Source organism: Silurus meridionalis, chromosome 1, assembly GCF_014805685.1.
Source record: "Silurus meridionalis isolate SWU-2019-XX chromosome 1, ASM1480568v1, whole genome shotgun sequence".
Lineage (NCBI taxonomy): Eukaryota > Metazoa > Chordata > Actinopteri > Siluriformes > Siluridae > Silurus > Silurus meridionalis.
Window position 1 is genome coordinate 9525828 of NC_060884.1, and position 17160 is coordinate 9542987.

At 39.5% G+C, this 17160-nt stretch overlaps 1 protein-coding gene across 1 annotated transcript in view; it reads right to left on the reverse strand.

The window, feature by feature from the left end:
• Positions 1–245: 245 nt before the first annotated feature.
• mtss1 (MTSS I-BAR domain containing 1) overlaps positions 246–17160 on the reverse strand; it is a 38297-nt gene continuing 21382 nt past the window's right edge. Inside the window, exons 5-15 of the mRNA XM_046851736.1 lie at positions 12475–12566; positions 12010–12084; positions 8760–8917; positions 8462–8569; positions 8243–8340; positions 7922–8012; positions 4154–4264; positions 3629–3779; positions 3245–3271; positions 1469–1749; positions 246–1281 (exon numbers count right to left, since the gene is read on the reverse strand). Of these exons, the coding sequence (XP_046707692.1) occupies positions 526–1281; positions 1469–1749; positions 3245–3271; positions 3629–3779; positions 4154–4264; positions 7922–8012; positions 8243–8340; positions 8462–8569; positions 8760–8917; positions 12010–12084; positions 12475–12566 (1948 nt within the window). The 3' untranslated portion in view covers positions 246–525. The remainder of the gene's footprint in view (positions 1282–1468; positions 1750–3244; positions 3272–3628; positions 3780–4153; positions 4265–7921; positions 8013–8242; positions 8341–8461; positions 8570–8759; positions 8918–12009; positions 12085–12474; positions 12567–17160) is intronic.

Here is a 17160-nt window from a genome sequence, read left to right on the forward strand (position 1 = left end):
TTTGTTGCCATTGTATCCCTTCTAACGGCTAACATTTCAAAGCTTTGTTGAAGAGAAGTCATAAGAATGTGCAGACTGAATAGATAGCCACAGTGATTAATTACAAGCAATGAAAGAATGGCCATATTCTCCACACACACATATTTGTACTCCACTCATTCATGTACTGTTTCCAGATTCCAGCCAGGTAATGGCAGTGGAGCAGTCGCTCTCAATTTAAATCTCTACAAAAGTACACAATCTAATAAAATCCAAAACCTAAAATATTTATTTGCTCTTAATAGATACAGATGCATCTGTGTTTTAATATCTGCAGTAAGAATATAATAAAATTGAGCATGTGAAAGCTGACATTCATATGGACACACCAGTGCCACAAAGTCATCATTATAATTAAGTGAATAAGGTCATCTTTGTGAAAAGAAGACTCTTTAACCCTGATGGGAAGCTTATAAAATGGGAAAAAGGTAAACATGTACAAAGCAGGGAAAAAAAAGAAATAGTCTAATGCATGTAAAATAATCTTCACTCGTGATAGTTGGTAGTGATGAGAGGTGCTGAGCGATCGTTAGTAAATGTGCGTCGGAGTTTCACCCCCCTGCGGATCATGCTTAGCATATCATTGCCGCCAACGACACGCATCCCATCAGACTCATTTGCATCTTCTAAATGATTCGCAGTGTCTGGAACTGGAGCAGATGACCAGCGTTGTAGTACAGGATTCTTTTGAGGTAGTTGGCACTGCTGTTGTTTTTGCTGCTGCTGCTGTAGTTCATGCTGCTGGATCGAATGCTGTTTGGGAAATCGTGGATTCTGAGCTGGTATGTGCTGTGACTGTTGCTGATGCTGCTGATATTGATGTGGGTGCTGGTGTTGTGCTTGAATGTACTGTTGATATTGTAACTCCTGTTGTGCTCGATTCAACTGTTGTTGATATTGTACTGGGTGCTCCTGTTTGTTGCACTCTTGGTGATATTGTAGCTGTTTTTGATTGTACAGTTGATAGTCATTGTGTTGTTGGAACTGCCTTTGCTGTTGCTTGCTAGTTTGGTAGATCTGCTCATTGACGCCTACTGGTGGTTGCCCAGGAAACATAGCATAGTATGGGGTTGGCATTGGACTTATATTATGGGCGGAAGAGCAAAGAGTATGTTTAGCATGTGCCAAGTAAGAGCTGACTAGTTGTGCTGATTGAGGGTTCACTTGTGAGCACACTGCCTCCTCGCTACCACTACGACCTGGAACCAAACTTGCTGTGGATGTAGATGGCTTCAGTGGCACCTGTGAAGAGAAGTCCAGATCCATTAAATTACTGTCTGGAAGTAAATATCTTTAGATTTGTTTGTCCATTAAACACAACGTTTAATGGTTAAGTTACACAAAACCAATAGACAAAAGAATGCAGATTAATGATGTTCAGCAAGCAATAATAATTAAAATATTATACTGTTAGCACTTAGGGAATTACCTGTGGTGTACAAATGGGGATAGGCACTCCTCCACTAATAGTGCCACGACGGAGGGTGGCTTTGCTGGATGGTTTTCGCCGAATGGTGGCTGTGTGGGGTTGCTGTAGCAGTAGTGACTCAGGCTCAGTCAGCAGGCTCACTGTGGATGCTGGTCTTTTGCTCTGGAACAGTTTTCGGTAGTTCTGGCTCAGCTCACTGTTACGTGGAATTGTGCAGGACTTGTCAAAATCAGATGGACTGGGGGTGTCCTCGCCTCCGTGAAGGGAGATATAATCATAGTCTGAGAATGAAGAAGAAAGACAAAAGCAAACAGAAAATGAAAACAGTACAGGTAGGATAAGAAGGGAGAAACATTCTTATTAGTATTATGAACTTAAGATAGTTTATGAGATGATTTGTTTTGGTGTGAAAAATTCTATTTACACTTTAATGTGATCAAATAAAGGCTTTTCTGTAAAACAGTGAGTTTTCTGGGATGTTCAGTGGAATTTAACTGATGGATAAAAAACCCCTGACATTCACTGAGAGCCTCAATCAGATGCAATATTTCCAGGTCTGAATATGGTGAGATACATCTTAATTTTTGACTGATGAATGAAAAACACATACATGCTTCCAAACAAAAATGGAAACCCACATGTGCGCACAATTTTTGTGGTATTTGAATATAAGATACTACTGTTTCTCTGAACAGAAGGATCTTTATCTTAAAATATTGGTAAAATTATCTAAAGACCTCCTTTTCTTCTTTCGGCTTCTCCCATTAGGGGTCACCACAGCGGAACGTCCGTCTCTATACCCCCCCTGTCCTCTACATCTGCCTCTTTCAAACCAACTACCTGCATGTCTTTTCTCACCACATCCATAAACCTTCTCTTTAGCCTTCCTCTTTTCCACCTTCCTCTATCCTCAGCATTCTCCTACCAATATACCCCATGTCCCTCCTCTGCACATGTCCAAACCATCTCAATCGGTCCTCCCTCACCTTGTCTCCAAAACATCCTACATGCACAGTCCCTCTAATAAACTCATTTCTAATCCTGACCATCGTCATCACTCCTAATGAAAACCTCAACGTCTTCAGCTCTGCTACCTCCAGTTTCACCTACTGTCTTTTACTCAATGCCACTGTCTCTAAACCATACATCGCAGGTCTCACCACAGTCCTATAAACTTTCCCTTTCACTCTTACAGATACCCTTTTATCACAAATCACTCCTGCCACTTTTCTCCACCCACTCCACCCTGCCTGCACTCTTTTTTTCACTTCTCTTACACACTCTCCATTTCTTTGCACTGTTGACCCCAGGTACCTAAACTCCTCCACCTTCTCCACCTCTTCTCCCTGCAACCGCACCACTCCACTGCCCTCCCTCTCATTTACACGCAAGTACTCTGTCTTACTCCTATTGACTTTCATTCAACTTCTCTCCAGCGCATACCTCCACCTCTCCAGGCTCTTCTCAACCTGCTCCCTACTCTCACCACAAAATCATCTGCAAACATCATGGAGACTCCTGTCTGACCTCGTCCGTCACCCTGTCCATCACCAAAGCAAATACGAAAGGGCTCAGAGACGATCCTTGATGCAATTCAACCTCCACCTTGAACCAGACTGTCGTTCCTACTGCACACTCCACTGCTGTCACACTGTCCTCATACATGTCCTGCACCACCCTCACATACTTCTCTGACACACCTGACTCCCTCATTAAGTTATCTGATGACCGAAATGAAAAAGTGAAGTAAAACTCAGTCTGTAGTCAGAAACCTACCATATAGAGGAGGTTCTTTCTTTATTGCTGTAAAAGAATAATACAGTGTTTTTATCTGGGAAACAAGAAAGAGACCTTTTTGGCATACAGTCAGCAGTTTGACAATGTGTACAAGCTGCTACTGATGTGTGTAATCAATTACACTATAATTTCATGTCAGTGAAATTGCTCTCTATTATATAAGTGAAGTCTTTGTTTAGTTATAAGACAGAATGCAAGGCAAGATGGTATAACATCTAAATAGGAATAAACTATGTTTATTACAAAAAACGTGAAAGACAAATGGAACACCTAAGCTTTTAAGAGTCCTACAGATTTTGGTATATGGTACAGTATTGAATTAGAGAACAAATTAAAAGTAATCAGGGATGTGTGTGTTCTCACCATGCTGAGAGGGTATTGTATCTTCAGAACAGGATGGTGTTGTTGTCTGGGTACTGTATCCACTGGAGCAGTGCAGAGAATCATGACTAGTGTGGGGAGTCTCCGAGTTAAGAGCACCAGATAACGTCAGAGCTAGTTGCTCTCTGGCTGTCTTCGCTATATATATATATATATATATATATATATATATATATATATATATATATATATATATATATATATATATATATATATATATATATATATACACATACATATACATATATACACATACACACACACACACACACACACACACACACACACACACACACACACACACACACACACACACACACACGAGCGAGAGAGAGAGATTGTCATTTAAAAGCTAGCAATTAATATATCCCAACATATTAATTAATTCAACGCTATTAGTCCTATTCTGATACATGCAAACCATGGCCAGCTTTTCTCATTCACTAATACGTTAGCTAATACATTTCCAGCTGCTTTGCAGTGATTTAAAGCTAGATGTTTGCAAACCATTACCTTTCCAGATGTGGACTGGGCTCTAGCTCTTTCCCCATAACCAATGTAAACCTGTTGTGGCATAGCTGTGCCATTCTCTGTACCTGGGACTTTGCAACGCTGCTCCTTTAATGCATGAACAGACAAATGACAAGGTCATAATAGCAAAAACTGTAGCACCAATGTAGATGGTAGCTATTCTCAGCAATTGTAAAAACTTTGTAAAAAATAAATTTTTTACACAACCCCATCATTTCTGCTGAAACTGCACTTTATACACATTATTATATTATTTTATGGTATTAACACAGTATTAATTTATTTTTAAAGTGGCTACAAACTTACAAGTTGAAAAAAAGCATTCTGCATAAAGCTGGTTTGAAACAATGTACATTGTTAAAAGTGCTACACAAATAAAAATAAATAGAAATAATAAAAAATATAAAAACATGCAGCAATGTATGGGGGAAAAAACTTACCTTTTCCCCAATTTTTATATTTTTTACAATTACAATTTTAACAGTTACTAGTAAGCATTTCTGAACAGATAGTTGCACAGACACATATATACACACACATATATAAAATATGTATATACACACACACAGTGGAACCCGGTTATGTCGATGTCCTAGGGGGTTGCCAAAAAGCATCGAGGTAACCGATGATCGAGATAAACGAAAATCAAAATGGCGGCAATATATTAACGTGCTTGAAATTTCTTTATGTACATGATGTGCATTAATAAATGAGAATGTGCATGCACGTGTTTTTGAAGGGTTTTTTTTTTTTTACACAACAGCATTGCCGCGATTTGTTTGATGAAGGCATGCTATAAAAATACATACAGTACATGTTTATCTGTCAGAAATCCACCTGCCACGCCCCCTTCGGCCCCCTTCAGCGTGGCAGGTGTTTCTCTGAAGCTCCCGGCTTCAATCGCGCACATATGGTGCTCGTTTATCACTCATCACCAGCTCCTATTTAAACTTCCACACTCTCACTGTCCGTTATTGTTGGTATATGTTGGTTCACGGTGGTCGTTGTTATCGCGCATGCATATCCCGGTACGTGTCTTCCCACCGGCACTCTCTCAACGGCTGCTCTTTTCTTCCCAAAGCGCACCGCGGATCCCCCCGATCCTGCCGGTGTTCCATTCTATGATTTTGCTCATGCCACGTTCCGCGCCGCCAAGCGCGGCTTTCGCCTCCTGTTCATCGCATAACATTTAACAACAAAAGGCATATGTGCACTAACTAACAGCAGAGATTCACCAGTATACAATACAACACCTGTAGCAGCTGTAAGACTTGATTTTTCCGCCACTTTCGCGAGTTCTTCTGCGGCTGCACCGAGATAACCGACCTTAAATGGCAAATTTTTCCCCCCTTGTGCTTGACATAACCGATAAAAAATGCTTAGAAAAAAGCGAGAATTTGGTGGTTCCACTTCAAAAACGTTGACTTAATAGGGTTGTCGAGATACAACAGAAAAGTATAGAAAGTATTCAGACCCCCTTAAATTCACCCACGCACCCATTTGCTAAAATCATTTAAGTTTATTTCTTTTGCTCATTAATGTACACAAAGCAGCCCATATTGACAGAAAAACACAGAATTGTTGACATTTTGGCAGATTTATTAAAAAAGAAAACCTGAAATATCACATGGTCCTAAGTATTCAAACCCTTTGCTGTTACACTCATATTAACTCAAGTGCTATCCATTTCTTCTGATCATCCTTGAGATGGTTCTACACTTTAATTTGAGTCCAGCTGTGTTTGATTATACTAAAGCCATTATTAAAGCCACACACCTGTCTGTATAAGACCTTACAAATCACAATGCATGTCAGAGCAAATGAGAATCATAAGGTCAAAGGAACTGCCTGAAGAGCTCAGAGACAGAATTGTGGCAAGGCACAGATCTGGCCAAGGTTACAAAAAATTTCTGCTGCACTTAAGGTTCCTAAGAGCAGAGTGGCCTCCATAATCCTTAAATGGAAGACGTTTGGACGGCCAGAACCCTTATTAGAGCTGGCCGTCTGGCCAAACTGAGCTATCGGGGAGAGAAGAGCCTTGGTGAGAGAGGTAAAGAAGAACCCAAAGATCACTGTGGCTGAGCTCCAGAGATGCAGTCGGGAGATGGGAGAAAGGTTGCAAACGACTGGTTGCAATCGAGGGAAAGATGAATGCAGCCAAGTACAGGGATGTCCTAGACGAAAACCTTCTCCAGAGTGCTCTGGACCTCAGACTGGGCAGAAGGTTTACCTTCCAACAAGACAATGACCCTAAGCACACAGCTAAAATAACGAAGAAGTGACTTCACAACAACTCTGTGACTGTTCTTGAATGGCCCAGCCAGAGCCCTGACTTAAACCCAATTGAGCATCTCTGGAGAGACCTAAAAATAGCTGTCCACCAACGTTTACCATCCAACCTGACAGAACTGGAGAGGATCTGCAAGGAGGAATGGCAGAGGATCCCCAAATCCAGGTGTGAAAAACTTGTTGTATCTTTCCCAAAAAGACTCATGGCTGTATTAGATCAAAAGGGTGCTTCTACTAAATACTGAGCAAAGGGTCTGAATACTTAAGACCATGTGATATCAGTTTTTCTTTTTTAATAAATCTGCAACAATTTCAACAATTCTGTGAGTGTCATTAATGAGGAAGCAAAATGGCTGCAATATAACAGAGTAAAGAATTGAAGGGGGTCTAAATGTATATACTGTGTGTGTGTGTGTGTGTGTGTGTGTGTGTGTATGTATATATATATATATATATATATATATATATATATATATATATATATATATATATATATATATATATATATATATATATACACACACACACACACACACACACACACACACACACACACACACAAAATATGCTAGATGGCCACTGTTTCTTTGGAGTTTGGAGGTAAACATTTAGGCCTGGGATTGTACATAAGGATTTGCTGTAGTGCAACAGTTTTCTGTCTAATATTGACAGACAAAGTCCACATGTGGAATGATCCAACACACAACTGGCTGTAAACCCTTGTTGGAAAAGACCAAGGTAATAACTTTTATAATCTTGTATGTAAGAAGTTATCTATCAGTTAGAGAATGTTCAATAGAAACTGGGAATCTATAATACATTAAACTAAAATACTCCTATTCATGATGAGCAATGTTACCTCAAAGGTTACCTCACAAGTTTAGTTTAAAGATGTTTACAAAGTAACACATCTAGTATGTGAACACCCACATGCATGCACGCACGCACATGCACTGGCACACGCTCACTCGCAAACACATACAGAGGATGTGTATGTGTACAACCTGGGACCACAGGAATCAGATTAACATATAACCCATTAAGATATGCATCTGGGGGGCATCCAGTCATAAAATACATAATGTTTCTATTAATACAGATACTGTATCAAGATAGATAATGCCATTTTCATATTCAAATAAGAGCATGAATAATTTTCTATTTTTCACTATGCTAATTTGATTTTAACAAGATATTGCACAAAAGTGACATGAGCACTGAGAAGGAGAAAGAGGAAGGTAGTGGACAGAACAAAAGCAAGACAAATAGGAAGAAAAAAAACTATTAGGTCAAAATGCAGCAGCGGTTCTGACCTGATTAGCAAAAAACCAAATGTTGGATATTAGATATTATGCAATTGAAATAAAACAGCATTTTGATACCTTCTGACAACAACAATTAACTATGCAAAACTATACAAATTATATCCGTCAGTGTGTGTGTGTGTGTGTGTACCTGTCCTACTTCTTTGACTTGCAAATGCAGGCCATCCATAACACTTGAGATAGAGTCCAGAGAGGGCACGTGACGCACAGAGGCATAGTTACTAGAAAGAGGCACACAGACAAATGGATAATAACTGTTATATATAACAGTATAAATTGTTATATATATATATATATATATATATATATATATATATATATATATATATATATATATATATATATATGTATATATATATTTTGAGACAGTTATAGAAGCTATATTATTTAACCACAAGTAATATGTTCCCTGAATACAGTAAAAAAAAAAAAAAAAAAAAAAAACAGACACCTGCTAATGCTGCTTTTGCGTGACAGTGTGTTGCTGGGAGATGCAGGTGGAGTCTGGAATGTGTAGGCGTATTCAGAACCTTTCAGGTCAAGAATAACCTGCAGATGGAAAGGGGAAAAGAGAAGGAGAGAGAAAGAAATACATAATGTATGTCATTATCAGTATCTGTCTACTGCACTATTTCAGCAGGTGCAGTTTGTGTGGAAGTCCAGGGATTACCTGTTCACTAGCAGGTGGTAAAGTACTAGGATCTACTGTCATGTTACAAAGGTCTTCAAGAATTGATTGCAGATGTGTTACTTCACCAAGCATACTAATCTCTTCATCCTAAAAGAAAAAGAAAAAAAAAAAAATAATAAAAAGAAAAAAATACAAATATAATCATAAACAACGTAGTTGAAGACCATCCAAAAAATCTATAAATAAAAAGACAATTAGATGGGGTAGAGGACCTACACTGCAATTACAACTGTAATGCATGTTGTGTATGTGTTTGAAAGAGGGAAAAAAAACTCACAAAAACAGGTTTTAGCATTGTAACAAAAGAGCAGAAGCGTCCTCTTTCCTCAATCAGTGCTCTGCACACAGATCTCTTCTCGGTCTCTTCTAGCTCGGTATAGCGAATGTTTACATCTTGCAATGCACTATCCAACTGCATCCGTACCTCATCTTTACCTAAGCACAGGTACACAAAATATTCTGTTAATTTCACATTGCAATACATGTCTGTAAAAGCTTATTAACTTAGAGTTCCGGTAATGAGAAGCCCTGGACCCTCCTAAATTAAAATGTCACTTTAGCTTACAACTAAAATGACTGAGTACTTAAACACTGATCTTTTTTTCACATGGATAGAAGCAATTCTGAGCATTTTATTACAAATTTGAACCAAAGAGTAAAATCTCTAATCTTTTATGATCTTTCATACTTCATATCTAAATAAAAAGAAGCTCCTGGAAATGTGTACCTTAAATAATGAAGTCTATAGTAAGAGGCATACATTATCTCACAAAAAGTATGTACACCCCTCACATTTCAGCAACCATTTTATTATATGTTCTTAAGGGACAATACTATAGAAAGTAAAATTGGATACCCTTTAGAATAGTCAATGTGCAGCTTGTGTAGCAGTATAAATTTACTGTCCTCTAAAAATAATACAACATACAGCCATTACTGTCTAAATAACTAGCAACTCCAAGCAAACATGTTAAAACGGTGTCTTAATCCTCCTGGGCATGTAATTCACCAGAGCTGCATAATGAAATCACGGAGCAGATAGACAGATAGATGTTTGACACAAGGCGCTTCCACACCTTCCGCTTGAGGAGGCCCAGCAGGCGCTCAATAGGGATCAGGTGTGGAGACATACTGGGCCACTCAATGACCGCAATCATTAGTTGGTTGGACCAGATGACATACCTCTAGAAGCATGGAGATGTTTAGATGAGACAGCAGTTGAGTTTACAAGATTTTGAAAGGTGAGAGGATGCCTGAGAAATGAAAAATGGGTGTACTGGTACCAATGTTTAAGAATAAAGGAGATGTGTATGTGCATGCATGAGAACAGTGTGACAGCAGTGAAGTGTGCAGTAGGAATGACAGATTGGTTCAAGGTGGAGGTGGGACTGCATCAAGGATTGGCTCTGAGCACTTTCCTGCTTGCAGTGGTGATGGACAGGTTGACGAACGAGGTCAGACAGGTGTCTCCATGGACTACAATGCTTGTTGATATTTTGCTTTGTGGTGAGAGTAGAGAGCAGGTTGAGAAGAGCCTGGAGAGGTGGAAGTATGTGCTGGAGAGAAGGGGAATGAAAGTCAGTAGGAGTAAGACAGAGTACATGTGGTGTGAATGAGAGGGAGGGCAGTGGAGTGGTGCGGTTGCTGGGAGAAGAGGTGGTGAGGGTGGAGGAGTTTAGGTACCTGGGGTCAACAGTGCAAAGTAATGGAGAGTGTGTTAGAGAAGTGAAGAAAAGAGTGCAGGCAGGGTGGAGTGGGTGGAGAAGAGTGACAGGAGTGATTTGTGATATCTGCAAGAATGAGAGGGAAAGTATACAGGACTGTGGTAAAACCTGCGATGTTGTATTGTTTAAAGACAGTGGCATCGAGTAAAAGACAGGAGGTGGAGCTGGAGTTGAAGATGCTGAGATTTTTATTGTGCGTGACAAGAATAAACAGGATTAGAAATGAGTTTATTAGAGGGACAGCGCATGTAGGACGTTTTGGAGACAAAGTGAGAGAGGTGTGATTGAGATGGTTTGGACATGTGCAGAGAAGGGACATGGGGTATATATCGGTAGGAGAATGCTGAGGAGGAAAAGAGGAAGGCCAAGGAGGAGGTTTATGGATGTGGTAAGGGAAGACATGAGGGTGGTTAGGGTGAAAGCGGCAGATGTAGAGGACATGGGGGTATGGAGACAGATGATCCGCTGCGGCGATCTATAACGGCAGCATCCGAAAGAAAAAGAAGTAAATCTGTACTGCTATACAACCTGCACATTGACTACTTGAAAATATATCCAAGATAATTTCTGTAATGTTGTCCCTTGAGAAGATATACTAAAGTGTTGGCTGAAATGAGAGGGGTGTACTCACTTTAGTGAGATACTGCATATTATGAAACAGCCTGCCATTTATGGGACAGACTTCAGTTGTTAAGTCTAGGTTGAAAACATTTCTCAATAGATCTGGGGGGTTCATGGATGTATTGATACCTCCACTCTGTCACACATTTGTTGATAGTGGACTGGTTTTCTGACTGCTTTATATTCCAGACTGCCCTCAAGTCTGTGTTACCTTCTTATGACTTAACTTTATCCGGTTACCCAGAACAGATTTTGAGTCTGGTTTGCCTTAAGATTTCTTTCTCTTGTCACCTCAGGTCTACCTTCTCCTCTGGCCTGCTCAGGCTAAGTAAAGATTTTAATTTTACAGTGCCTGTCAAAAGGTTGGAAACACCTAGTCTTTTATTTTTGTCATTTTTGAGACACATGCATGTGCCTTTTGTTTATAGGCAAGAAACTAGGTAAAAGGCAATAACACAAAAACTGAAGTGAATGAATGAAATAAAGTTCTGTGTATAAAGTTCAGAGTACAAATTTGACATTTTTGACTCAAACAGAGGAACTTGCATAAGGCAGAGAGAAAAAGATACAAGAACTGCAGCTAATTGTAACCAACTACACCGTACAACAACAATAAGACAATGACCAGAAGCATATGTTCATGGTCTGCATTATTTAAAGCACAAACAGTCAGCTGGAGTGTTACATATCATGGAATAGCCTGCCCATTCATTAGACCTAAATCCTATTACACTGCTCTGGGTTCAACTTGATCACAAGGTCAGAAGGAAATATCCACCTGCTTAAAGAAAACCTAAAAGAACACCTTTGGCAAGAACACCTTTAGCAATAGGTATGGCAAGATATTTTAACTGAATGTTTGGAGAAACTAAATAGGATGCAAAGAGTGTATAAACCTGTTATTCATGCTAAAGAAATAGTTTTTTTTAAATAAAATAATATAGTGAAAAAAAAAAAATCATCAAATGACCTAGTTTGTTGCATAAACAAAAGGAACCTGCATGTGTCTTCCCTAAAATACAAGAAAAGCCTAGGTGTTTGACAGACTTTTGACACACTACATCTGAATTTCTGTAAAGCAGCTTTTTAAAAAAATAGCCATTGTTAAAATCACTATGAACATTTTAACTAAAATGAAGTCATTTATACTCTTTGTTCCACAAAGGCACTCTTGATTCTTACCTTTTTTTACTTTCTTCTGCAGTTTGATTGTATCAGATGATTTCTTCCTGATGTCTGCTCGTGCCTTCTTATACTCTAAAAAGAAAATAAATACAATATTTCTAAAACCTTACTGAAGGGATTGAAAGTTTACATAGCCAGAAATCATGCACATACATAAATGAATATAACATTTAATTACTGAGATTTTGACCTTAATAATTTTAAAGAGTGCCCTTATTATGCTATTTTTTTTATAAATAGCAGTTTTTCCAAACTGTACATATTATACTCTGTGCTATTTTCAAGCACATAAATAATGCCAATTGCTGTCTTAGGATGCTGTTATGAGAGAAAGACCTAATATGTTCCCCACAGAAAAAAACCCAACATGATGATTACTACACAACTGATTTCACCAAAAATAGCTTGATGTCTAATTCATTCAATAAAGAGGTGTTGGCCTGTAGAAGTTTAAGTTTCCACCTTTAGCATGATCCTTATCAAGCTGACTGGCCACCTTTTTCCACTCGTCCAACATCAGCTCCAGTGGACTGATCAATTTATCCATGAAAGCACTGTTATACACACAGGACAGAGAGTTTAAGAATAAAAGAAAAAATTATCACATTTTGTTATATGAATGTTGTTACAGACTTTGTTTCCAAATGTCTTTTGAAGAAATGATCAAGCATGAGACACACTTTGAAATGCATCTGGCCTTGGCAATGTCCATGCACGCAAACAAAAATCATAAACATGCCTCACTGCAAACATTTTTTCAATATTGAGCTCTTTTTTATGACCTGTGCTTAGACATTCCTTTTTCAGTTCTAACAATGAAGACTTTTTTCCAAAAAGAATGGATTTGTTAGCTAACACAAATTTACATTCAACGCTCACATGCTAGAGACTACAATTTATGTTTATTTAATAATAAATGATTCACTTTTTACTTGTTCAGTTAAAACAAAGCGCTACAAAATTATAAATATACAATGTACAATATAAATCATTTGCAAGTCATGGTTTCGTACAATTTCGGAAAAAATGCAAAACATAAAATTTGAGTGAATTACAAGCGGGATGTAAGGATTTTCTCCTTTTAAGAAAAATTCTTGAAGCAAAGTCTAAAGAATCCATATCACAAGACTGTAAAACAGGATGTGGCCGAAATTTCGCACATGCACCAAACAGCACATTACAAATTGTATTTAGATGTACTAAAAATCTAATTTCTGGTACGGATTGAGTTTTCAAGTTTAATAATAATTTAAAAAAATGGGCTCAAAGTGCGAGGCAGAAACCAAACTATCTTGCAGTCAGCTGATTCCTAAGAGAACTGTATATTCCGCATGTAAAAAGGATTGCATTCGGCATGTGTACCTCACCACACATATACATTTTATATATATATATATATATATATATATATATATATATATATATATATATATATATATATATATATATATATATATATGAGATGACATTTAAGATGACATTTCAGAATTGTTCAATCGCCAGTGTGTGTGTGTGTATATATATATATATGTATGTGTGTGTGTGTGTGTGTGTATATATATATATGTGTGTGTATTTACATTTTATATATATATATATATATATATATATATATATATATATATATATATATATATATATATATATAAAATGTAAATACACACATACATATATATACACACACACACACACACACATATATATATACACACACACAGACACACACACACACACACACACACACACACACACACACACACACACACACACACACAGTGGAACTCACTTATCTCGACCTCGGTTAACTCGACAACCCTATGAAGTTGACGTTTTTGAAGTGGAACCGCCAAATTCTCGCTTTGTCTAAGCATTTTTTTAATCGGTTATGTCGATTCTTTTATGTCAACGGACCCTAATATCTCGAGCACAAGGGGGGGAAAATTTGCCATTTAAAGTCAGTTATCTCGATCAGCACTGTGCAGCCGCAGAAGAACTAGCGGAAGTGGCAGAAAAATCAAGTCTTACAGCTGCTACAGGTGTTGTATTGTATACTGGTGAATCTCTGCTGTTAGTTAGTGCACATATGCCTTTTGTTGTTAAATGTTATGCAATGAACGGGAGGCGAGCGCGGCACTTGGTAGGAGTGCGGCACGGAACGTGGGATGAGCAGCAAAAGCATAGAATGAACACCGGCAGGATCAGGGGGAATCCGCGGTGCGCTTTGGGAAGAAAAGAGCAGCCGTTGAGAGTGCGCCGGTGGGAAGACATGTACCGGGATACGCATGCGCGATAACAACGACTGCCGTGAACCAACATATACCAACAATAACGGACAGTGAGAGTGTGGAAGTTTAAATAGGAGCTGGTGATGATGATAAACGAGCACCATATGTGCGCGATTGAAGCCGGAAAATTCAGAGAAAGCGGCCTTCGGCGTGGCAGGTGGATTCCTGACAGTTAACAAACATGTATGTACATTTTTATAGCATGCCTTCATCAAACAAATTGCGGCAACGATGTTGTGTAAAAACCCCTTTCAAAAACACATGCATGCACATTCTAATTTATTAACACACATCATGTACATAAAGGAATTTCAAGCACGGTTATATATTGCCACCATTTTCGTTTATCTCAATCATCGGATATCTCGATGCTTTTTGGCGACCCTCTAGGACATCGACATAACCGGGTTCCACTGGCCTCTTATACAGCTACATGGCAAAGTGAATGCAAATGTTTATCAGAACCTTCAACAACATATGGTTCCTTCCCTGCGTTCATCACCCAATCAGCCCGCAGTGTTCATGCAGGACAACGCGCCGTGTCACACAGCAAAACGGGTAAAGCAGTTCCTTGAAACTGAAAACATTAAAATAATGACATGGCCTGCCCAGAGTCCTGATCTCAACCCAATAGAGAACTTCTGGAAAATCCTTGGTGACAAGGATGTTCAAGGATGTTCTGTTCTTACCAAGGAATCCTTGGTAAGAAACCCACTACAGTCATCGAACTGTGGAGGAGACTGGAAGAAGAGTGGACCAAAATCACATCAGAGCAGTGTGAGAGACTAGTGCTGTCCTGTGGTCGCAGATGTGCTGAAGTCATTCAGAGCAGAGGCCTGTACACTTCCTACTGATTGCTGACTGTTGTAACTTTTTCCATGCTACAGTCATTGTTGTTCTCTAATTTTGATCAGTGTGTTTTCTGCAAAATAATGTTTTTTTTTTTTTTGGAAATGCCTTAGTTAATTTGTGGAAAAGGTGTTCTGGTAGCATGGTATCTACAGGACAAAAACTCCTTCAACTGTTGAGCAGTGAAGATGACATTATTTCAGAATCGTTCAATTGTTTATAAATTGTTCTCTAATTTTGATCGCCAGTGTGTGCATATATATATATATATATATATATATATATATATATATATATATATATATATATATATATATATATATATATATATATATATATATATATATATATACACACATATATATACACACACACACACACACATATACATACAGTGGAACCCGGTTATCTCGCCCTCGGTTATCTCGACAACCCTATTAAGTTGACATTTTTGAAGTGGAACCGCCAAATTCTCCCTTTTTTCTAAGCATTTTTTATCGGTTATGTCGACTTTTTTTATGTCGCCGAACCCTAATATCTAGAGCACAAGTGTGGGTGGGGGGGTGGGGGGGTTTATCTCGGTGCAGCCGCAGAAGAACTCGCGGAAGTGGCGGAAAAATCAAGGCTTACAGCTGCTACAGGTGTTGTTGTGAGGGATCCACCTGCCATGCCCCCTTTGGTGGCTCTCTATGCCTCCGCTCTCCCTGGAGCTCCAGGTTTAATCACGCACACCTGGAGCTCATCATCACTCATGCCTCCTCTCTCTCTGGAGCTCCAGGCATAATCACGCACACCTGAAGCTCCTCATCACTCCACCCTGCTTCTATACAAGCTCTCCATTCACTCCCACTCCCCGTTCTTTATTGTATGTGTTGGACTCTACGTGCCGTTGAATGCATGGGTTATTTGTTTGCCGTTTCATTCGGACTCCACCATCCCGTACCGGCTGCGCGTCACCTCCCCGCGCATCTCGGGTCAGCCAGCGCACCTCGGACTCTCTCAGCCGTAGGACTGCCGTGTGCTTGTGCTTGTGTGTGCGCTTCGTGTCTCTCTCTCTCTCTCTCTCTCTCTCACACTGGTATTAAAACCCGAGCGAGCTGTACTCCGGCTTCCGCCTTCTGTTTTCGCTCGCACCCTGACAGTTGTATTGTATACTGGTGAATCTCTGCTGTTAGTTAGTGCTAGTGTTCGTAGTGTTAGTAGGGGCGCGGCGCGGCTTTGGGAAGAAAAGAGCAGCCGTTGAGAGAGTGCGGTGGGAAGACACGTGCGGGATACGCATGCGCGATAACAACGACCGCCGTGAACCAACATATACCAACAATAACGGACAGTGAGAGTGTGGAAGTTTAAATAGGAGCTGGTGGTGATGATAAACGAGCACCATATGTGCACGATTGAACCCGGGAGCTTCAGAGAAAGCGACCGAGAAAGCACCTGACACGCTGAAGGGGGCCGAAGGGGGCGTGGCAGGTGGATTCCTGACAGATAAACGTGTACTGTATGTATTTTTATAGCATGCCTTCATCAAACAAATCGCGGCAACGCTGTTGTGTAAAAAAAAAAAAACCCTTCAAAAACACGTGCATGCACATTCTCATTTATTAACGCACATCATGTACATAAAGAAATTTCGAGCACGTTAATATATTGCCGCCATTTTGATTTTCGTTTATCTATATCATCGGTTACCTCGATGCTTTTTGGCACCCCCCTACGACATCGACATAACCGGGTTCCACTATATATACAGTGGAACCTCGGGTTACGAACGCCCCGGCATACGTATAATTCAGGTTACGAATCGCAGTTCATCAAAATTTTTGCCCCTGGTTACGAACAATATATCGGGATACGAACGTCGCTCACCAAAAAAAATCGCAGGCAAGTTGGTTGTTTTTGCTCTATCCACGCAGCTCGTCACATCAGTTAGCGTCCTGTGTCCCTAGCGAGAGCATCGTGTTACTTATCCGCTTGAACTTTTCCCGGCAGCAGCGTAACAACTCGTTAGTTGATG